Source organism: Anabrus simplex, chromosome 1 (assembly GCF_040414725.1).
Source record: "Anabrus simplex isolate iqAnaSimp1 chromosome 1, ASM4041472v1, whole genome shotgun sequence".
In the NCBI taxonomy this organism is placed as follows: domain Eukaryota; kingdom Metazoa; phylum Arthropoda; class Insecta; order Orthoptera; family Tettigoniidae; genus Anabrus; species Anabrus simplex.
In genome coordinates this window covers 1,136,369,322-1,136,394,446 of record NC_090265.1, presented here as the reverse complement: position 1 = coordinate 1,136,394,446, position 25,125 = coordinate 1,136,369,322, and the positions used below count along the sequence as shown (strand labels likewise).

Here is a 25,125-nt window from a genome sequence, read left to right as displayed (position 1 = left end):
CTGTATTTACCAATTTCCTTCCATACCTTGTTATTTATACCGTTCAAACCCCCCCGCAGATTTACTCTTAAGTTTGTTCAGTACATCCTGGACTTCCTCTATGTCAATCTCTTTGTCGAGTTCATAAATACCGACCTCTAGGTTTCCCCCTGGTCTCCTTATCCCCTCTTTCAACTTCCAGCTGTCCTTTCCCCCTAATAAACCACTGAAGTATATCACCCATTGGTCATAATCAATCCTGGCTTGGACCCCCCTATTCCCTCCTTTGTTAATTTTATTTATTCTTTCCCAAATTCTTTCCTCCTGGTTTAACCTGCATTCTTTATTAATTAAGCTTTCATTTTCTGCCACTCTTCACTTCATTCTTGCACTCCCCTCCAGCATTACTCTCTTTCACTACCAGCACGCTCGTCCCAGCACGTCTATGCTTGTAACTTGTTCATGCTCGACTGTGAGCGCGCCCATAAAGCAAGCCTCACTTAGCGACTACGGGAAATACTAACTATTCCTCTTGTTGTGTTGTCAGCATCAATAAATATACTTGAACGGAATATCGCAACAGGCTAATCTGAGGCTGTTCTATCAATTGGGTGCATAAAATTACACTTTAAACAACATTTTGTTTGCAGTGAGAAGCTAAATGACATTTTCTGTTGACACTGGATGTCGCATGACATATCTGATGAGCAGTCTTTGTTCAGGCTGACTCTACCCACAGATTACAAAAACAAAATCTTCTTAAACACCAAAGAAAAGGTGCCTCAAGACTCTTAGGTGAGACACCTCGTATATCACTAACAACTTTTTCTACATATGTGACTGAGAACACTTTGAACATAGTGTGCAAACAAGGGTTAGACCATTTGTAGACAGGCAGGGCTATTAATATGTAACCATTTAGTTGAATAAATTAATTGCTGGTCATTGTTAACTACTCAAGATATACCTAACCATAATGGTGTATTTCTTTTGCTAGTGGTTTAACGTCGCACTTAACACAGAAAGGTTTCCAATAAGGGTGGGAGAGGGAATAGACCCACCTTGTTTAGGCTTCTTTCTGAAGACAGAAGGTTAATATTTTTCTATTTTGTGTTGTTCCTAATGTAATGTACTCTTTCGTGTCCTTGCCTAAGTAAGTAATTCTTTCTCTCTCTACTTTCCTTATCTTTTACATTCTCTAAATACAATTTCTCGACACTATGATGAAGTATACAACATGAGGAAATGTAAACAGTTATCAAACATGATAGAAGGGTTGTAGCATCAAGTAGAAGTTTGAAGTTTCTCACATCCCTACATGTGACCTCTGGGTGGTGCTAAGCAAACAACAGTGATATGGCAGCCAGACTTGTCTTCTTAGTAAAGGCCTTCTGGTTACAATATACAAGCAATCAAACTTACATCTAAATGTCTCTTTTCAGAGATGCAAGACACAGAATATTGGACCTAACCTCTGCATTTTCCAGCTCAACATAGAAGAATAAAGCAGATCAAAACATGAGATACTCTCAGAGATTCTAACAGAAAAGAATATTGACATTGCTGTAATCCAAAAAACTCATTCTTAGATCAAGAGGCAGAATACCACTATATGAAGTACTTGGCATAGCATATCATATGAATCGATTATTTCAGAAACCAGTCAAGCACCAAGTCCGTCATTTTTGGGAAAATGAAAAAAAAAAAACCTGTCTAGCATCAGATAAAATGTTTTGGTAGGGGTTTTAATATTTTAGCTTGAAAGTATTATATCTTTTAATACTTTCTTTCTAAGGAAAAATATTTTGTGCTTATTAACTTTGCTGTAAAAAAATCCGAAAAAATTTCCACTTGACTGGTTTCTGAAATAAACTAGTGTTACAAACATATTTTTGAGATAATTCTGGAATTTTAAAAGGATTTTGTTATAAAACCCATATTTGTGGAAATAGAAATTATTTGAATAGGTTTAGACTACATTGCTGATACAAATATAATTAGTAAAAGGATGAAATCAGTAATGCCTGCTCATTGTGACTGGAGGTAATCAACCCTCATAAACAAACTCCACAGCACATTCTGTCTCTGTAGTAGGCCTTTGTAAAATGCTGTCATAAAAGGGTTCATCTCTCATCAGGTAAGGTTTTTAGGTATTTAGGTCACGTATATTATAGATATTGATGGGCACCTAAATCAAACAATAACAAAGCGTAATGTAGGGCTCAGGCCAATTACTTCCTTGCCTGAGTAAGAAATACAACCTTCTCCTTTTATCCTTACATTCCGAATAATATTACACGTGTGAGTTTGTTTGTCTACCACTCCTCGTTTCCTTTTAGATACAGGTTCGTCTTCTGAACTTTCAGACGTATCACTACAATTATAAAAACACTGCACTAAAAAAGAGAAACACTTTTTCAATTAGTTGTTCACAAAACTATGTACATGCGATTCCGGAATCACAACAATGACAATAAAAACAGCTGAACAGCTGGCTATTCTGGATTCATAGCAGCAGTGCCAACCAGCAAGGTGCGGTACATCACAAAATGTACCAGCAGTATACTGCAGAAACCAGCCAAGTGATGTCACTTAACTGGTTTCTGAAATAAATACGAAATTCAACGTAATACCCGACCATTATAGGAGGACATTTCTTGACTGTTTCAGTTGGAAAATGTGCGTATACTCTCTTAGTAACATATTCTGCAAATAACTCATTTTTTCATTTTTTGGCAGTTGACTGCTTTCTGAAATAATCTAGACAATACTTCTTGGTTGAGGCTCTGGTCATGGGGGATTCCAGTGTTAGACATGTGGGGAAAGTGTGTAGAGGAAAGGGAACCAAGGTAGTGTTATCCAGGAATTAGGTTGAGACAGATGCTGAGGAAAGTAGAAAAGAACGAGGAGGGAAAGGTGAAGGTGGTAGTGTTTAACGTTGGTACTAACAACGTAAGACAAGCAGGAGTAAGTACCACAATAATTGGGGATGTGTGGGATCTGGTAAATGCAGCACGGGTAAAGTTTAAGGAAGCAGGGATTGTTATCAGTGCAATACTGTGTAGGAGGGATACTGACTGGAAGGTTATTGGGGATTTAAATGAGACTATGGAGTGGGTATGTGGGAAACTGGGAGTGAGATTTCTAGATCCTAATGGGTGGGTAGGAGATGGGGATCTGCGCTCAGATGGCCTTCACTTAAACTGCAGTGGTACATGTAAGTTAGGAAATTTGTTTTGAAGGGTTATAGGGAGGTACATTCAGGGAAACGGGGTGACCTAGGGAGGGGTGATAAAAGTACAGGGAACTGGAAGTCAAGTAGGGATGACATAAAAATGATAGCGCTCAACTGTAGAAGTATTGTAAGGAAAGGAATCGAATTAAGTACAGTGAAACCTCGGAATGTGAGTGAGGTTCCGCAATACAAGCGTCACGTGTACCTACATTTTCTCCTCACCTGTGCCTTTGTTGAATGGATGAACGAGGTCTTTGGTCCTGTAGTGAAGAAATACCTTTCAGGAAAAATCTGCAGCTCAAAGTCTTGCTGGTTATGGACAATGCTCCTGCTCATCCTCCAGGCCTTGAGGACGACTTACTGGAGGAATTCAACTTCGTTAAGGGTAAGTTTCTTCCTCCCAACACTACTCCAGCCTATGGACCAGCAAGTCATTTTGAATTTCAAGAAGCTATACACCAAAGAACGATTTCAGTGATGCTTCGAAGTGACCGAAGGAAGAAACCTTACCCTCCGTAAGTTTGGGAGAAATCATGTCCCCATCGTGAACTGCCTAAAGATCATCGATAAAGTCTGGGATGGAGTCACCAATAGAACTCTCACTTCCGCTTGGGGAAAGCTGCGGCCTGACTGTCCTCTTGGACATGAGTTTGAGGGGATTGTTGGTGACAATGAGCCAACGATCGCTGATGAAATTGTGTCTTTAGGGAAGACTATGAGGCTGGAGGTGAATAATGTGGACATTCAAGAGCTGGTAGAAGAACATAGCCACGGACTTACCACCAACGAACTGATGGACCTGCATCGCGAACAACAGGAGGAGGTTATTGAGGAGATCTTGTCCGGGGAAGAGCAGGAGGAAAAGTCAATGGAATCTCTAACTTCAACTGAGATTCAGGAGAAGTGCAAAATGTGGGAAATGGTGCAAAATTTTGTAGAGAAACACCACCCGAATAAGGCTGTAGCAGTGCGAACGATGAATCAGTTCAATGACAATGCAATGCCACATTTTCGTGAAATACTCAAAAAGAGGCAAAAGCAACAGTCATTGGACAGGTTCCTCGTTAAAGTTGCACGAAAATGAAACAATTCCAGTGAGCCAACAGATAGCAGTGATTCCGTTTATGAAATTCGTGCTACACAGTAACTCTTCTCATGTCATCTCTTGTCTCCCTCACACCAACAATGATTCTATGGTAAGGTAAAGTGCACTTTAATTTGTTTTACGTTATATTTTGTTTTAGAAATGGTATACGAATAAGTATTTTTGTGTTGTGGATGAATCATCCGCGTTTCAATTGTTTCTTATGGGAAAAATTGCTTTGATATACGAGCGCTTTGGATTACAAGCATGTTGCCGGAACGAATTATGCTCGCAATCCAAGGTTCCACTCTATTTTAATAGATATATACTTACCAGATATTGTATTAGAAGTTGAATCATGGCTGAGAAATGATATAATGAATGCAGAAATATTCTCATGGAACTGGAGTGTGTATCGTAGAGATAGGATAGGAATGGTAAGAGGGGGAGTATTCATTCTGGTGAAGAAAGAATTTGTAAGCTACGAAAAAGTTGAAGATGACAAACATGAAATTCTAGGTGTAAGGCTCATTTCTAAAGATAATAGGCAACTTGATGTCTTTGGAGTGTACAGACCGGGAAAGGGTTGCGCTGACGCATATTCAGAATTATTGGATAACTTAATCAGCTATGTTGAAAACGATATGGAAAGGAATGTGATAGTAGCAGGTGATCTTAATTTACCAAATGTCAATTGGGAAGGTAATGCGAACGACAAGAAGCATGACCAACAAATGGCAAATAAGTTAATATGGGAAGGGCAGCTGACTCAGGAAGTGATGGAACCAACTAGAGGGAACAATATTCTGGATGTGGTGCTGGTAACATCAGATGAGCTCTATAGAGAAACTGAAGTAATAGATGGTATTAGTGATCATGAAGATGTTTTTGTTGTAGTTAAAAATAAATCTGAAAGATAGGAAGGTATTAAAATTAGGACTATTAGGCAGTACCATATAGCTGATAAAACAGGCTTGAGGAAGTTTTTAAAAAAGTAACTATGATCGGTGGAAAACTGTAAATAAAAATGTAAACAGACTCTGGGATGAGTTTAAAGCAATTGTTAAGGAATGTGAAAATAGGTTTGTACCTTTAAAGGTGGTAAGAAATGGTGAAGATCCACTTTATTATATCAGATAAATAAAGAGACTAAGAAGGAGGTGCAGCTTGGAAAGAAATAGAGTTAGAAATGGCTGTGGAAGTGAGGAGAAATTGTAAGAACTTACTGGGAAATAGAATCTAGCAAAGAAATCAGCTAAGGATAACAAGATGGCAAGCATAATGGGCGGTCATACAAATTTTAGTGAAAAATGGAAAAGTATGTACAGGTACTTTAAGGCAGTTAAAGGTTCCAAGATGGACATTCCAGGAATCATTAATGAACAAGGGGAGTGTTCATGCGAGGATCTTCGAAAGGCAGAAGTATTCAGTCAGCAGTATGTACAGATTGTTGGTTACAAGGATAATGTCCAGATAGAGGAGGTGACTAATACTAAAGAAGTATTCAAATTTACGTAAGATAACAATGACATTTACAGTAAGATACAAAAGTTGAAAACTAGAAAACAGCTGGAATTGATAAGATTTCTGGAGATATACTAAAGGCAATGGGTTGGGATATAGTACCATATCTAACGTACTTATTTGATAATTGTTTACATGAAGGAGCTATACCAAATGAATGTAGAGTTGCTATAGTAGCCCCTGTGTATAAAGGAAAGGGTAATAGACATAAAGCTGAAAATTACAGGCTAGTCAGTTTGACATGCATTGCATATAAGCTTTGGGAAAGTATTCTTTCTGATTATAATAGACATGTTTGTGAAATTAGTAACTGGTTTGATAGAAGGCAGTTTGGATGTAGGAAAGGTTATTCTACTGAAGCTCAACTTGTAGGATTCCAGCAAGATATAGCAGATATCCTGGATTCAGGAGGCCAAATGGACTGTATCATGACTGATCTATCTAAGGCATTTGATAGGGTAGATCATGGGAGATTACTGGCAAAAAATGAGTGCAACTGGACTAGACAAAAGAGTGACTGAATAGGTGGCTATATTTCTAGAAAATAGAACTCAGATTATTAGAGTAGGTGAAGCTTTATCTGTCCCTGTAATAATGAAGAGGGGAATTCCTCAAGGCAGTATTATTGGACCTTTATGTTTTCTTATGTGTGTATATATATCAATGATATGTGTAAAGAAGTGGAATCAGAGATAAGGCTGTTTGCAGGTGATGTTATTCTGTACAGAGTAATAAATAAGTTACAAGATTGTGAGCAACTGCAAAATGACCTTGATAATGTTGTGAGATGGACAGTAGGCAATGGTGTGATGATAAATGGGGTTAAAAGTCAGGTTGTGAGTTTCACAAATAGGAAAAGTCCTCTCAGTTTTAATTACTGCATTGATGGGGTGAAAGTTCCTTTTGGTGATCATTGTAAATACCTAGGTGTTAATATAAGGAAAGATCTTCATTAAGGTAATCACATAAATATGATTGTTAATAAAAGGTACAGATCTCTGCACATGGTTATGAGGGTATTTAGGGGCTGTTGTAAGGATGAACAGGAGAGGGCATATAAGTCTCTGGTAAGACCTCATCTAGAGTATGGTTCCAGCATATGGAACCCTCATCAGGATTATTTGATTCAAGAACTGGAAAAAATCCAAAGGAAAGCAGTTTGATTTGTTCTGGGTGATTTCCGACAAAAGAGTAGCATTACAAAAATGTTGCAGATATGGGCTGGGAAGACTTGGGAGAAAGGAGGCGAGTTTCTCGTGTAAGTGGTGTATTTGGTTAAATTAATAAACTTCATTGTTTGACCGTATTGAACCAAGATTACAACTTTTTATTATAATTTTGGGTCCACCTTATTCATTTCATAAAAATTGTTGCGTAGATGTAATTACAACATATAGTTTTCAATCAGTACTAGTTTCCGACGCCCCATGCATCATCATCAGCTGATAGAATTTTGTAGAAAAACTGACAATCATATAAGTTTATCAACGTCAAATTCATCACAATTTAAAACCATATTAACAACATGAAATTGTGTAAAAAATATACTAAGTTCATATTTTCAACAAGTCAAAGACTTGTGAGTCTTATGCCTTAAACTGATAAAAACATATGCAAACCGGTTTTGCTTACTTATGATATAAAGTGGATTTAAAAAAGAACAACAAATTATAAAATAGTTGCACTTCTTAAAACTTCACGTAGTATCGTAGTAGAAATAATTCAATACAAACTACAGTGGCCCTTTAATAGAGCAATCCTAATGAGTTGGAAAACGAGCACTAAGTCCTTTGAGATGTTATCAGGAAATTTTTTTTAAAAAGAGTATTTTAAACGAATCAGGTGCATTCCCACCAGCACAACATACAACAAAAATGTAAAAGATTTTGTTTAAAAACTGAGTTAAAATTTCTTTATAAGAAAAAAACCTTTCAGAATTAGCAATTATATGAGGCTCACCTCAGGTCCGCTGCCTTGCTTAGTAAAGCGCAATGGAACATTTTTCAGGACTCAGTTGAGATCAAATTAAATAACTTGCTTCCTGCTAAACAGACAATATTGGATAAAAAACTAGAAATACTAAAGAAAGAACTGACATCAAGTAAACCCATCTTAAGAACCAAACATTTTTCTAATAAAGATCTAATCGGGAGTTTTCATACACCAGTAATCAACCTTTCCAAGACCAGCTTGAATGAGAATGAAAGGCAAATTTTTTCTAAAGGCCCAAAACATAACTGGCCTAATTTCAACCTGGCCAAAAAGACCACAAAACTTGATGTTGAATCGGAAGTTGCAATTAGTAAATTACCACATGAGGTACAGGAGGAAGTTAGATTAGATCTAAAAAGAAAGTTGCAGAATAGTTCAGTTACTAATAATAAAGAGATTTCCGCTTGCAGTTCCAAGGACGTCAATATTGATCAAAAGAGTATTTTAGAACTTAAAAAAGCAGGTTAAAGATAAGGTGTTTTTTTTTATTTTTTATTTTTTGCTAGTTGCTTTACGTCGCACCGACACAGATAGGTCTTATGGCGACGATGGGACAGGAAATGGCTAGGAGTGGGAAGGAAGCGGCCGTGGCCTTCATTAAGGTACAGCCCCAGCATTTGCCTGGTGTAAAAATGGAAAACCATTTTCAGGGCTGCCGATAGTGGGGATCGAACCTACTATCTCCCGAATACTGGATACCGGCCGCAATTAAATGACTGCAGCTATCGAGCTTGGTTAAAGATAAGGAACTCATTATCACTAAAGCAGATAAGGATACAAAAACAAAAGATTTGAGTGTTTGATGACGTTTTTGACTCATTATGCCGAAGAAGGTGATGGCATGTTCAGTCAGAACGTAACAGGAGACGAAACATGGGTTTCGCATATCACGCTCGAATCAAAGTAACAGAGCATGGAACGGAGATACACACATTCACTTGTACAGGTGAAGGCCAAACAGACTCTGCCCCAGCACAAGATCTCTTGGTTATCGGAACAGGCGGCAAGTGTCTATGAAGAGGGTATTCAAAACTTAGTTGTAAGGTATGATAAGTGTTTAAACAAACTTGGTGGCTATGTTGAAAAATAGAGTACAGTATGTAGAATCTGCAAATAAATGTGGTGTTGGAAAATCGTCTTTCGTTGTGTAGTTATTTTCAAATGGCCCTTACTTAAAAAACATGCCTCATATATGATGTGCCCAAAGTACAGAATGAAGTAAAACAAACAGTACTGAAATGCCATATTTTGAACATCAAGATACGTCTTTTTTTTTTTTTCCAGTGGCTTTACGTCGCACCGACAAAGACATGTCTTATGGCATATGTCATCTTATCATGCAAGGCGACATGTATCTAACAGTGTCAGTACAGCACGTGTACAAAATGTTCACACTCACATCTCATGGATTGTTTGTTCATATTGTTCATAAGAGATCTGTATATTTCCAAACATGATTATGAACAAACGTTACCTATGTGTATTCACTTTTAAGGGTCCCAGGCATTCATTTTTCTCTAACTTGCCTCACATTTTCTTTTGCTGCATGGCCGCCTTAACAGGCAGCATGATAGTAAGTATCCTATACATTATTTTTTTTTTTTGCTAGCGGCTTTACGTCGCACCGACACAGATAGGTCTTATGGCGACGATGGGATAGGAAAGGCCTAGGAGTTGGAAGGAAGCGGCCGTGGCCTTAATTAAGGTACATCCCCAGCATTTGCCTGGTGTGAAAATGGGAAACCACGGAAAACCATCTTCAGGGCTGCCGATAGTGGGATTCGAACCTACTATCTCCCGGATGCAAGCTCACAGCCGCGCGCCTCTACGCGCACGGCCAACTCGCCCGGTATACATTATTTATTCCTGGTCATAATCATAGGTGAAATTTAATCCACAAACATTAAAACACATGTTCACATTTATATTAGTAGGGATTCATTTTTTAACAACAGTAAATTAAAGGGTAGAGAAGGGTCCACATATTCAATTACAGATGACGTGCAAATTTATTAGAAAACACTTTATAATATTGCCTGTATATTAAATTGCACCCCAGCCATGGGAGTAGATTGTACAGCCAATGACACAACGACTCTCCCAAGTGGCCAATAGCTTTGAGTACAGGAACTCCTTCAGGTAGGTGCTGGTTCCCTAGTGGAGGAAATGCCACTGAAATTCAAAATGCAATGTCTGTTCTCCTGGTTAAGGGCCATTGCAAAAGGTATCTGTTCTACAGGTTGGGTGAGACCTTACTGAAACCTAGTAGTTAGGTATAGATTGTCTTTGGATGTGACAAGCCCACTGTAATAATACCCTATGAAGGTCAATCAGTATAAACAGGATGTTTGTTCCTGAACATCAGCAGTTGGTAGGACTGGCCCCGCACTTCTGCTATGCTTAGATGAGACCGTTAGGAATGGGGAGAGCGTGTTGTTAGATATTTCCCACCGTTTTGTCAGTAACGCTCATGATATCAGAGCAACAGGTGCACCCCTCCACTGCGCAACGCATAATTATAAAATTTCTTGTTCGTGAAGGAGTTACAGCGGCGGAAATTTGCCAGAGATTGGCTGCACAGTTCGGTGATCAAACACTGTCAAGGACACATGTGTTTGCCTGGCATAAAAAGTTCAAGGAAGGACGAGAACGTGTGGAAAATCAGCAACATGATTGCCGTCCTTGGAGCAGCATTACAGCCAAAAACATTTGTGCGGTTAAAGACATTATTGACGACAATCGACGGACATGAGCGATGCACAATCAATGCTGCTTACTACTGCGAGCTGTTGAATAAGGTGAGGGTTACATATTGCCGCAAAAGACGAGACCAACCGATTCAACAAGTCATCCTCCTCCACGACAATGCGTGGCCCCATACTGCATCTCTGTCTCCAAGCTACAGGAACACTGGACTACACTTGATCATCCTCCTTACAGCCCAAACTTATTGCCCTGCGATTTCCATTCGTTCGAACTGCTTAAAGAAGCTACAGGAGGGCAACGATTTGAAGATGACGAGAGTGTGGAAGACTTCATGCGCAAATGACTGGTGACACGACCCTGTTCTTTTTATGATGAGGACATCAAAAAATCTGGCCATACGCTGGGACAAATACATTTCCAAAGGAAGAAACTATGTGGAAAAATAAATTGTAAGTGCCTTGTGTTTTTCAATAAATGAATTTATATAAAAAATAAAATCTCATTTATATTTGATTCCTCCTCATATATGCAGCATCAAAGTGGATCAGGGATGGAGGCTGATGATTCACTGTCCAACCTAGGAACTCCTGGACAAGGGTGAATGAGGAGGAGGAGGAGAGAAGAAGAAGACATTGGACAGAATTGCACATATTTATTTATGTCCCGCCAGCAGCTCATCAATGATATCGAACACCCTCACAAGAGATAACATTTGTAGTAGTTTGATATATCCTTCATTTTGCAGTAAAGGTGGAAAAGGAAGAGTAACTTATCTGGGGTTTTGTTTCATGTTATCATTCAGAATGGAAGAAAAGTTTGGTTTAAGCAATTTTGTATGGCTATTACAGCTTGGTGGAGTCCTTGTAAGTCAGGCACTCATAGGAATGTCAGCAGCATCTGTCATGGTAAACAGTGTGTTAATGTAGTGCATGGTGTGAGATATGCAGTAATGTTTTTGACATAACAAATACTCAGTCTCTGAGCCATAGCAACTGACCATCCGTGGTTAAAATCCCACAAGTTGGCCAGGAAACGAACCTGGATTACCATGGTCTGACAATAAGAATGTTGACCATTCTGGTACAGAGCTGAGGGGATTAGAGAGGGGGTGGGGGCGAGACTGACTGACTGCTGTGAAGATACATCAAATGTGCATTCTTATACAATACATAATATCTCCTAACAGCTACCAACCTGTACTTTGTGAGGTCATTTCTTGCACGTCCAATGCTGTGAAGTCTGTCCATGATTCTGACAACTTTCTCTTCTACTATGTCATCACTAGCAAATTCTGGCACTAAAAAAAAAAAATCACTATCATATGTTAGGAACTATAGTAGTTTGAATAACAAACATAGTATTAAAGTTTCAAACATAACAAGCTATAACAATGACATGAGAAAATAATTTGCATTAGTTTTTCCCTATGCTCATGTAAATTACTTCACTTACAACTTTCTAGAGTACTAGAGAACACAACACATCATTTCAACTACTTACATAATGAGTCATCTCTGTCTTGGATAATTCCCCATCGCAGGGCATCATGAAGCTGACGCTCTTCTGTTTCAGAGAATTTTAGAGTTGTTCCAGCAAGGGAATACACGTGAATCAGTAGTGACAGTAACTGACGTAATGTTAACTGACGCTCGTGACGAGTCTGTATCAACTTGCGTAGCTATAAATAATGGTTAACACAGTTCAATATTAATATTATGCTTCATTCAAATATACATCAGGCAGTGTTCCAGGGAATAAGCACAGCAACGAAAACAATGAAGCACAATTCAAAGAGAAAAAAGCAAACCATTGTAGGAATGTACTGGCATACTGAAGTATCTTCAGTATCTTCAAACACTTTTCTGTGTGAACGTTCTACAAACACTAGAGAACATGCTGACATTTGTAATATATCCTTTTACCAAGAAAAGAGATCTGTAATATGCCAATAAATCTACTAAAATTCCCTTTTATTTAAGCACTTTTAAGAACTGACTATGATGTAATTTCATCCTGCAACTATATGCACAGGAGGTAAGTGCTTAACCAACTGCACTACTCAACTGGCAACCATAGAACTATATTACTGCTTGTTCATCACTGTAGTCTCCATGTTACACAACTTCTAAATGAACCATCTGCTACACACAGTACCTGAAACTTCTGTCAATACACTGTGTTGTTCCACATGGTTGCTCTCGTGAAAAAATTAAAAAAAATATAAAGAAATAAAACAATCAATTAATCAATCATTGATATGCATTTACGATGCTGCTCAGGTACCAGAGCCCCTATCAAATGTTTACCTAGTTTTTTCAACGGGAGGTCATAAGCCATTTTGGGTTGAAAATACCCATTTTTAGATATTTTAATGATTTTGATAGCTGGAGGTTCATTTTATAATATGCATGGGGTTTTTTTGTTGAAAAAGTACCCCAACGCCACTTAACATCCATTTAGATACCATGTGACATAAGAGAGCCACACCTTTCTAGACATTTTCCTCCAGGCTTGAGAACTGCAGTATTTTATGTTTTGGTATTATTTCATATTTCTTTGGGAGGTTTGTGTGTTCTAGGGGAGTTTCGTGTTTTTTGGTCAGCCTGATAAAACAGACACTATGCTGCATTCTCTTGTTTGTTTGGCAGTTACATGTGCTGGTCAAAATTTGTGTTTATCCTAATGGTTGTGTGATTTGTATGTAATGCATTATTATGTCTATACCAGCAAGAATTTTCAAGTAAAGGAAAGTTCCAAAAATGGTATTTGTTTGGTACCAGACACTAATTCTAGATGTTAATGGTACAGTATTGACATTCAATAAGGGAAATTCTGGCATGTTCAAGAGCTGCAGCAGCTAAGTATTCAACCAGGAAGGAATGCACTGAAGATTTTCCAATATCTCAACAGGATGTGGGTTATTAAATGCAGAAAAGCTGGCAAAGAGGGCCAAAAAGATCCGGAGGTCCAGGAAGGGAGCCCAAAATGATAAGAACAACAGTGAAAATCCAGAATATGGGAGTGGCATGTATTAAATGTTCTGACAATTTAAAATCAACGCTTCTCAAAATGTTGTCATGGTAATATATTATTGCTTTTTTTTTTTTCCCCAAGAAGTTCTTTACCTTTATGTGTGATTTTTTTTTTTTTTTACAGTTATTCTATACTTAGTTGTAGTGTTAAACTGACTATTTATTTTCGTTTTGTATCTAATTTAATCATGGAGGGGAGGAAATTTATTGTAAGCCTACTATTTAAAAATATAGAATATAAACTTTTTTTTTTTTCAATCAATCAGTACTGATCTGCATTTAGGGCAGTCACCCAGGTGGCAGATTCCCTATCTGTTGTTTTTCTAGTCTTTTCTTAAATGATTTCAAAGAAATTAGGAATTTATTGAACATCTCCCTTGGGGTAAGTTATTGCAATCCCTAACTCCCCTTCCTATAAATGAATATTTGCCCCAATTTGTCCTCTTGAATTACAACTTTATCTTCATATTGTAATCTTTCCTACTTTTAAAGACGCTACTATCAGTTCTTCCCAGCCCAAACTTTGCAACATTTTTGTAACGCTACTCTTTTGTCAATATTTAAAAATTAAGAGTGTTCCTCCTATTCAATACAAAGATATTTATTAATGCGAAAGAATCACATATCGTTCAAATGAGGTACTAGTTTCGGCACCAGATATGTGCCATCATCAGCCACAAAGTCAAATCGGGCAAACACAATAAAACCCTAAAACAACTTTATACACACTATAACATCTGCATGGATGAATATGAAATATAACTTTAAAACAACTTTAAAAACACATTATAACATTTGCACAGATGAATATAAAATAAAATATGGTAGATGAAGTTGCATTCCATTTTAAAATCCGTTAAAATGATGACTCCGTTGTTGTACACCCATGGCGGTTTGTCCAGCTTATATATAACTTTAGTTTTCTAAAACTGTTAAATTATGCTGCGAGGTTTATTGTCATATGAAGTTGACACTATGTGTGTTCTGTAGTTTGGTTCCGGAAAATAAACGTAAACATGAACTTGGTAAGATCCAAAGAATTAATTCCCACTTCAATATGGGTTGAGGAACCTTGAGCAGCCTGAGTGATCGGCGGATCATGAAATTTCTAAATATTAATAACTCTTTTGTCGGAAATCACCCAGAACAAATCAAGCTGCTTTCCTTTGGATTTTTTCCAGTTCTTTAATGAATTATCCTGATGAGGGTCCCATACACTGGAACCATACTCTAGTTGGAGTCTCACCAGAGACAAATATTCCCTCTCCCTTACATCCTTACTACAACCCCTAAACACCCTCATAACCATGTGCGGAGATCTGTACCCTTTATTTACTATTCCATTTATGTGATTACCCCAATGAAGATCTTTCCTTTATACGAGGTGTGTTCAAAAAAAGACCGAACTGTGGCTAGAAAAACTTTATTATGTAGCTTACATCATTTCACAGACTGTCCCCTTCAAAATAGTCCCCTGCACTATCAACAGCGTGTTGCCAACGTTTCTTCCACTTTTGGAATGCTTCCTGGAATGCACTTTCTTTGATGGCGCGAAGTTGCCTCGTCGCATTCTCCTTGATTTCTTCAATGTCTTGGAAACGATGTCCTTTCAAGGTGGTTTTCAATTTGGGGAATAAGAAAAAGTCTGCTGGCGCCAAGTCGGGAGAATAGGGCGGATGGGGCACAACAGGAATTTGGTGTTTTGCCAGATAACTGCGGACCGAGAGAGCGGCATGTGCTGGCGCATTGTCATGGTGCAACATCCAGGATTTGTTTTCCCACAGTTCAGGCCTCTTCCTGCGCACAGCATCTCTCAAATGCGTTAAAACATTCTGGTACAGTTCTTTGTTCACTGTCTGGCCTCGGGGTACAAACTCGTGATGGACAATGCCTTTCCAATCAAAAAACACAATCAGCATCACCTTGATGTTTGAACGACTCATTCCTGCTTTTTTCGGTCGAGGAGAACCTTTCCCCACCCACTGTGATGATTGCCTTTTGGTTTCGACATCGTAACCGTACACCCACGTCTCATTTCCAGTGATGATGTTCTTCAGGAATTTGTCATCAGCATCTGCGTTAGCAAGCATTTCCTGACTGATGCTGACTCGGTTCTCTTTTTGATCGTCAGTCAGCAAACGAGGGACAAATTTAGCACTGACGCGCGCCGCATCTGAAGTTTTTCAGTTAAAATTGCATGACATGATCCTACGCTGATGCACACCTGATCAGCAACCTCTCGGACTGTCAAACGACGATTTCCACGAATCACTTCACAAACTCTCTCGACATGGCGGTCGTCTGTTGATGTGGAAGGTCGCCCAGGCCTAGGATCTTCAGTGACAGACGTTCTACCGTCTTTGAAACGTTTAAATCACTCGTAGCATTGTGTACGACTCATGCATTCCTCCCCGTATGCTAGCTTCAACATTTCAAATGTTTCCACAAACGTTTTCCCAACTTTGAAGCAGAACTTCACGCACACGCGTTGTTCCTCAAGCTGTTTCATTATAGAATTCGACGAACATGTGACACACGCAATCACTTCAGAGGCTCTAACTCAACTGATAATGCAGACAATGGAATTAGGAAAGCAGCGGTCTGTTGTCAGAAGTTGCCGCTAGGCGCCGCCACAGTCACAACTCGCTCAATGTTGCGGTTTGCGCGCAATTTACAAAGTTCGGTCTTTTTTTGAACACACTTTGTATTAACACCTAGGCACTTACAATGATCCCCAAAAGGAAATTTCACACCATCAAAGCAGTAATTAAAACTGAGAGGACTTTTCCCATTTGTGAAACTCACAACCTGACTTTTAACCCTGTTTATCAACATACCATTGCCTACTGTCCATCTCACAACATTATCGAGGTCACGTTGCAGTTGCTCACAATCGTGTAACTTATTTATTACTCTATACAGAATAACAACATCCACAAAAAGCCTTACCTCTGATTCCACTTGTTTACTCATATCATTTATATATATAAGAAAACATAAAGGTCCAATAATACTGCCTTGAGGAACTCCCCTCTTAATTATTACAGGGTCAGATAAAGCTTTGCCTACTCTAATTCTCTGAGATCTATTTTTTAGAAATATAGTAACCCATTCAGTCACTCTTTTGTCTAGTCCAATTGCACTCATTTTTGCGAGTAGTCTCCCATGATCCACCCTATCAAATGCTTTAGACAGGTCAATCGCGATATAGTCCATTTGACCTCCTGAATCCTAGATATTTGCTATATCTTGCTGGAATCCTACAAGTTCAGCTTCAGTGGAATAATCTTTCCTAAAACTGAACTGCCTTCTATCGACCCAGTTATTAATTTTGCAAACATGTCTAATATAATCAGAAAGAAAGCTTTCCCAAAACTTACATGCAACGCATGTCAAACTTACTGGCTTGTAATTTTCGGCTTTATGTCTATCACCCTTTCCTTTATATTCAGGTGCTACTATAGCAACTCCCCATTCATTTGGTAGCCTATAGCTCCTTCAACCAAACAATAATCAAATAAGTACTTCAGATATGGTACTATATTCCAACCCATTGTCTTTAGTATATCCCCAGAAATCTTATCAATTCCAGCTGCTTTTCAAGTTTTCACTTTTGTATCATATTGTAAATGTCACTGTTATCATATGTAAATTTTAATACTTCTTTAGTATTAGTCACCTCCTCTATGTGGACATTATCCTTGTAACCAACAATCTTTACATACTGCTGACTGAGTATTTCTGCCTTTTGAAGATCCTCACATACACACTCCCCTTGTTCATTCATTATTCCTGGAATGTCCTTCTTGGAACCTGTTTCTGCCTTAAAATACCTATACATACCCTTCCATTTTGCACTAAAATTTGTATGGCCGTCAATTATGCTTGCCATCATGTTATCCTCAGCTGCCTTCTTTGCTTTATTCAATTTCCTAGTAAGTTCCTTCAATTTCCCCTTACTTCCACAGCCATTTCTAACTATTTCTTTCCAATCTGCACCTCCTTCTTAGTCTCTTTATTTCTCTATTATAATAAGGTGGGTCTTTACCATTCCTTACCAACTTTAAAGGTGCAAACCTGTTTTCACATTCCTCAACAATTGCTTTAAACCTGTCCCAGAGTCTGTTTACATTTTTATTTACCATTTTCCACCGATCCACTTTTTAGAAACTGCCTCATGCCTGCTTTATCAGCCATATGGTACTGCCCAACAGTCCTACTTTTAAGACCTACCTCTCACATTTATTTTTAACTACAACAAAAACAGCTTCATGATCACTAATACCATCTATTACTTCGGTTTCTCTATAGAGCTCATCTGGTTTTACCAGCACCACATCCAGAATATTCTTCCCTCTAGTTGATTCCATCACTTGCTAAATCAGCTGTCCTTCCCATATTAGCTTATTTGCCATTTGTTGGTCATGCTTCCTGTCATTCGCATTTCCTTCTCAATTAACATCTGGTAAATTCAGATCTCCCGCTACAATCACATTTCTTTCCATGTCGTTTCCCACATAGATGATTATCTTATAAAATAATTCTGAATCCGTGTCACCGCTACCCTTTCCCATTCTGTACACTCCAAAGACATCAAGTTGCCTATTACCTTTATAAATGAGCCTTACACCTAGAATTCAATGTTTCTCATCTTCAACTTTTTCGCAGCTTACAAATTCTTCTTTCACCAGAATTAATACTCCCCCTCCCACCATTCCTATCCTATCTCTACGATACACTCTCCAGTTCCGTGAGAAAATTTCTGCATCCATTATATCATTTCTCAGCCATGATTCAATTCCTATGTCAATATTTGGTAAATATATATCTATTAAATTTCTTAATTCTATTTCTTTCTTTACAATACTTCTACAGTTCAACACTAAATTTTTTATGTCATCCCTACTTGACTTCCAGATATCTGTACTCTTATCACCACTCCCTAGACAACCCCGTTTCTCTGAATGTACCTCCCTATTACCCTTCCAAACAAATTTCCTAACTTATACGTACCACTGCGGTTTAAGTGACGGCCATCTGTGCGCAGATCGCTATCTCCTACCCACCCATTAGGATCTACAAATTTCACTCCCAGTTTCTCACATACCCACTCCATAGTCTCATTTAAATCCCCAATCACCCTCCAGTCAGTATCCCTCCTACACAGTATTCCACTGATAACAATTTCCGCTTCCTTAAAATTCACCCGTGCAGCATTTACCAGATCCCACACATCCCCAACTATGTTGGTACTTATATCAGCTTGCCTTACATTGTTGGTACCAACATGAAACACTACCACCTTCTCCTTCCCCTACTCCCTCTCTTCTACTTTCCTCAACATCTGCCTCAACCTAATTCCTGGATAACACTCTTCCCTGGTTCCCTTTCCTCCACACACTTTCCCCACATGTCTAACAATGGAATCCCCCATGACCGGAGCCTCAACCCTATCCACCTCATTTGATCCCCTCCCCCTCCTGGTCAGCCCTATCTTTCCTGATAGCTGCAGATACTACTTCGTCCTCCCTTTTCTCCTTCCCATGACCCTGTTCCACCTGTCTTTTCCTATCATCTACTCTACATTTCCCTTTCCTACCTTTTCCCCTCCTCCTACTTCTATACATCTCAGCAACAGTTCCCTGTTCCTCATCTTTCCTCTGTTGTTCTACCTGGAGTGATTTGTACCGATTTCGCACAGACACCTGTCCTTTATTCTGATCCTGAATAGAGCCTTTAGCCTGCAATCTACTTCCCCTTAGAACATTAGACCACCTGACTTCTACAACTCCCCCCCCCCCCCCCCGTTTCCTTCCTCTCCCTCTTCTACACCTACTGTGACCTGTACATTGTTTGAGGGAGGCCTATCTTCCTTCGTGTCTTCTGTGAGAATCCTAATTATCTCCCTCAAACTCTCCAACTCCTCCCTCATACCCCTCAATGCCTCGCCACACTCACATTTCCTATACTTGCGCTCCTTAGACATTCTTTATGGGAAAAAAATGAAAAGAAAAGGAAAAATAAAATAACTTATGTGCAAAAACAGAAACGGAGTTATATATCGTGTGGGATAGTACTCAAAGATCACACGACAATAAGGTAATTAATATACGACTACACTACAATACTACTTAGTCGAACTCTACTTTTATCCTACAACACCCTAACAGGATAAAAACTGCTGTTAATTACTGAATACCGAAAGGAATACACAAGAGTTACACAATTATAAACTGCAATTAAGCCTATCCTAATTACAACAACAGAATTTTTGTAAGAGAGTTTTTATGGATAACTCTACTATACTGGTACTACACAAATATTTTACAATAATAAAATATGAATGAAAATCCACAGCCTGTTTCCAGTCATTCGACCAGGTCAGGAATGAAATGAATGCCCCCATCTAGCGGCGAGGATATGAAGTGTGCCGGCTGTCGAAGCCTGTCGCACTCCTCTGGGGCAATGATTAATGACTGACAAATGAAATAATATTGGAGAGTGTTGCTAGAATGAAAGATGACAGGGAAAACCGGAGTACCCGGAGAAAATCCTGTCCGCATCCGCTTTGTCCAGCACAAATCTCACATGGAGTGATCGGAATATGAACCACAGAACCCAGCGGTGAGAAACCGATGCACTGCCGCCTGAGCCACGGAGGCTTTAATAATAAAATAAACACGCTAAATTCTAATGAGATATTACTTGTATACTACTGTACAGTACACTAATATAATTTAAAATGTTCAGACGTATCATAATTACAATACCAGTACCGTATGTCATTACTAAGCACAAACAGAAATGAAAATTGCAATTTTGAACTTTGAACTGTACTCAAAGATTACCAACAAAGCTAAATGCTTAGACAGGTTATTATTAGTACTATGCTCTAATAGATACACACAAAAGATACACACGAATATAGCATATCTAAATATACTGTATCTACACTACAATTCTCAGCTGAAATGTGGTTATATGAATATTTACCGCTGGTGGATTACTATTATTTTCCTTACTACGAGGGGCGGAGAATAAAAGTGTCCTTAAATGCTGAAAATTAAGAGGTTGTCTACAATAATTTCTGTCAAAACTACGCTGGGGGCTTGAACTGCAATATTATTGGGATATAGGAATTTGATTATTAACTTTTACCCGATGAATAAACGAAGGTGGAAAGTACAAAGTATGCAGGGAACTAAGACTACAAATTATCAGAATAAATTAATCAGATGATTTTGTATTTATTTACACAACTACCATGCGCATGTAGCAACAATCGTCAACAATTCTAATAGAATTCTAACAGAATCGTCAACAATCCTAAAACTGTTAAGTACCGTAATTATCCAGTGAAATTACCGTGTATTCTCTTTAACTTATTTTTAAGTTTACAGATATATCATGTTATTTAATTTAATAAATTATTACCTTCGTGATAGTCTGAACGGATATCTATACGAAATATCGGAAAAGTTGCAGTGGTAGTTACAATGAGTTACAACTCCTTATAATAATCTGCCTATGTAAGTATTATACGAACGAACCTACAGATATTTAAAAATATTGCTTTAAAATTGAATATTATTACCTAAAGTATTTTCTAAACCTAAATTTGAAACAAGGTACACCTAGCTAGCCTACTTAATCTAGAAAACGTAATCTACCCAACACCAACTGAATTCCTTGTTATAAAATTCAAATAAATATCACTACTCCCAATTTCTACCAACAAGCACTAAACACCAATATATAAATAGCACTAAATGGAACATACACACACAAAATTTTAACAATTCCAATAGGTTTTAACTACTTTAATTACTTTAGGTATGTTTTCTTAAAATTGATACTATTACGTATAAAATGTTACTTACTAACAGCGTCTGGCCAGAAATCACAATTGTAGACAGGTAATAAAGCAAATAAAACCTCGCATACAGACAATACAGAACTACGCTTATTAGTCGTGCAAGGAGGAAACATTCGGGCTCAGACAACTGTCTCAAAAATGTCCCTTCCCTGCCACAGAAGATATGCTACAATGACGAATTCCACAATGGCTGAATACAAATGAATGAAGAGGAAGGTATAGGGGTGCACAGTTTCGCCAGTTGAATGTAAAGAATTCCATTGTGTGAAGTATAACAGGCCTGGAGGAAATCTCCGTAAGCTACTAAGTGAGAGTTAATGCCATCGCTTTGTTTTTGTTCCTTTCTTCCCCCCATTTCCTTTGATATTTCATAATTGTATTTTAAATTAGTGAAGACAGTGATAAAAAATTATGAGGATGTTTCTGGATGCACTGGCAAGGCCATAAATAAAAATGCAGAAAGTTTAAAACAAAAATGTAGGATATGCAATAATGTGCTCCATATCCAGGTTTTGTCTGAAGAACAACTGTTATATGAGGTAGGGGATGACAATGATTTAATGACCAGTGATACTGTGTTGTTTTAAGTATGCCCAAATTAATTGTATCAATTAATGTAGAAACAACATTTTATACAGTACATATAAGACTCAATCAACTGGCAGTCATCCGAGTTTCAGTTTTGGAAACTTATATAAAGTGTTAATTGTATAGGTACTGCAACTCAGTAAGTGAAAATTACAGAACTAATTGCTGGAAACTACAGCAATGAAAATAATTTCTGTGCAATCATTTATATAAAAATGATTCAAAATTAAATAAATGATGGAGTGTACAGTCGCCTGCACTGGTACCTGAATTCAATTAAGTATATGATAATTATTAGTCTAAATCAGGGCCTCTCAGGGTGCATGTGCCTGGTGCATGCGCTGTGCAGGGTGCAAAAGACGACTTTGCTTGGTTGCCCAGAGTGCAGACCCCGACTCCTCGATTTGGAGCAATAGCGCTGTCTCTCTCTTTCCCCCTGTCTCCCTCTTCCACACTTGCTCTGTAGAGCTCCAAATCCGAGCCGAGTTGAGCCGATCTTAGCCAAGTAGCCCAGAGACGAAGCGCTGGTCCGAGCTGAGCCGAGTGGAACCGATGCACAGTGCACGGAGCTCTTGCGCCTCGATTTGCACGCGTGAGATTTTGGGCATTTGAGAAGCCCTGGTCTAAATAATAAAACATTCAAAACATTTTTCCAAATATTCTTTCTAGGTAATTATTTGTAATTTTAAGGCATTTTTGAAGAAGTTTCCAGTCATATATGCCTTATCTATATGGCATTTTTTGATATTCTATAGGTCATCAAAATCCTACCCTAGTTATCACTTGGACATGACAAGACCAACATGAACTCCACTGAATGTCAAGTTGCTCTATTAATAGATATATTCCTCTCTTCGTTGCCATCATCATCATAATCATAATCATCATCATCATCATCATCATCATCATCATCATCTTGAACCAGCTCCAGTTTCCTGGGCGCAATGAATGAATGAATGAGTGTTCTCCACTTACTTATTTCTGTCCATGTACATGTCTTCTTCCATAAGATGTTGCAAATCTAGACCTCGCCCAGGTAGATCATTTCTAATCTGATCAGTTCCTCTCTTCCTTGGTCAACCTCTTGATCTTTTGTCTTTGAGTTCGTTCTCAAACCACACTCTAGCTGTTCTTTGTGGGTCCATTCTTTTGAGATGACCAAACCATTTCAGCCTGGCTTCAATACAGATCCTACTAAGAGCTTGTTTCATTTGTACAAGATGGCATTTCTTATTTTCTCCCTCCTTGTTTTCTGAATCATAGTTCATGAGAACTTCATTTTCACTGTTTGCAGTTTGCTGATATTTCTGTTGGTTTGGATGCAGGTTTCTAGATTGTATGTGGTAACTAGTACAAAGATGGTTTTGTAGAGTATTAATTTTGATCTTAATGGAACTTGCTCATCCCAAAGAAGTTTTCTCACAAGATAATAAAACTGTGCCCGAATCTGTACTCTACTAGTGATCCAGAAGGTGATAGGCTATGTGTTATTATTACACTGCCAAGATAGTGGAACTGATGTACTTGTTGTAACTTTCATGCATCCAGAGTTACGTTGGTACAGATGTTCTGTCGACTAACAGACAACATTACCATTTTGGACTTGATTATATTGAGACCACTGCTTGAATATACCATTCCAGTCATTCAGCTTCTATTGAACTTTGGCCTTATTATCATTCCACATCACATCATCATCATCTGCAAAGTCAAGAGCTTTAAACTCAGAGTTGTTGTTGAGTATCTCAACTCTTTTCATTATTTCATCCATTACAGTGATGAATAAAAGTGGTGATAGTATGCTGCCTTGTACACCCTGCCTAGTCTCAAACCACTCTGAATATGCATCGCCTATTTGGACACAATTCTGGCAACGTTCATACAGCATTTTGACTTTATTAATTAAAGCACATGGTATAGATGCATTCAAGGCATTTCCAGATTTGCTGTATCTGTACACTGTTGTAAGCCTTCTCAATATCTGTGAAAATGACTCCTTTTTACCTTTTTTCCAGTGCTTCTCCAGAATCATCCTTACAGAAAATATCAGATCTGTTGTTGCCCTATTCCTTCTAAAACCATACTGCTCCTCTTCAAGCTGTGGTTCAATGATGGTTCTTAATCTCTGTTCTATTATTTTATTCGTTCCATTATTCCGAGTCCATGAGATAGAAGAGTAGTGCCCCTGCAGTTGTTGAGTTTCAGTCTGTGTCCTTTCTTAAATAAAAGAACGATGACTCCTTTAGTCCAGCTTTGGGTAGATTTTCTTCTTTCTAAATGGTGTTTAGAACTCTAAACGTCCACTATAATACTTGCACTCCAGTAGTCTTGATACTGTCAGTGCTTACCTCATCTATACCTGTTGCCTTGGCTTTACTCACGTTTTGTACGGCATTACCCACTTCCATCCACGTTACAGAGGACTCTACCATTTTGAACATTTTCTTTTGTTGAGGTCTCCTGTTGTTTGATAATTAACTTTTCACCATTATATAATTTTTCAAAATACTGTCCCATCTCTTCTCTTATTTCTTTACAACCTGCTTTACGTTGCACCGACATAGATAGGTCTTATGGTGACAATGGGATAGGAAAGCGCTAGGAGTGGGAAGGTATCGGCCGTAGTCTTAATTAAGGTACAGCTCCAGCATTTGCATGGTGTGAAAATGGGAAACCACGGAAAACCATCTTCAGGGCTGCCGACAGTGGGGCTCGAACCCACTATCTCCCGGATGCAAGCTCACAGCTGCGCACCCCTAACCACACGGCCAAATCGCCCGGTCGCTTATTTCTTTTTCATTCCAAGTGATGTTTCCATTTTCTTCCTCCAGTGCCTCTATTCCTTCATAGTTGTTTTACTTACTTCTCACCACTTGATATAGCAGTTTCTTGTTGTTCTTGCTGTCCTCTTCTAGTTTCTGTGCAAATTCAGTCCAGGTTTTCTCTTTCTCATTAAAAATGATTCTTTTCATTTTAAGCTTCAGGTCTTTTTGCAACTGACTGAGTAGTTCTTACTTCTCTTCATTCTTTGCCATGCCTTTCTGACATTCTCTTAGTTTTCTAATTTCATTTCTCTTCGTTATAGCTGTTCGGACAGTTTCATTCCACC

General features: G+C 38.4%; 1 protein-coding gene across 2 annotated transcripts in view; it reads right to left on the bottom strand.

Moving 5' to 3' along the window:
• LOC136858094 (sec1 family domain-containing protein 2) overlaps window positions 1-25,125 on the bottom strand; it is a 183,197-nt gene that overhangs the window by 8,118 nt on the left and 149,954 nt on the right. For both annotated transcript variants that reach the window (XM_067137367.2, XM_067137368.2), the window contains 2 exons: window positions 12,021-12,198; window positions 11,715-11,817 (listed from right to left, as the gene is read on the bottom strand). In XM_067137367.2, the coding sequence (XP_066993468.2) occupies window positions 11,715-11,817; window positions 12,021-12,198 (281 nt within the window). The remainder of the gene's footprint in view (window positions 1-11,714; window positions 11,818-12,020; window positions 12,199-25,125) is intronic.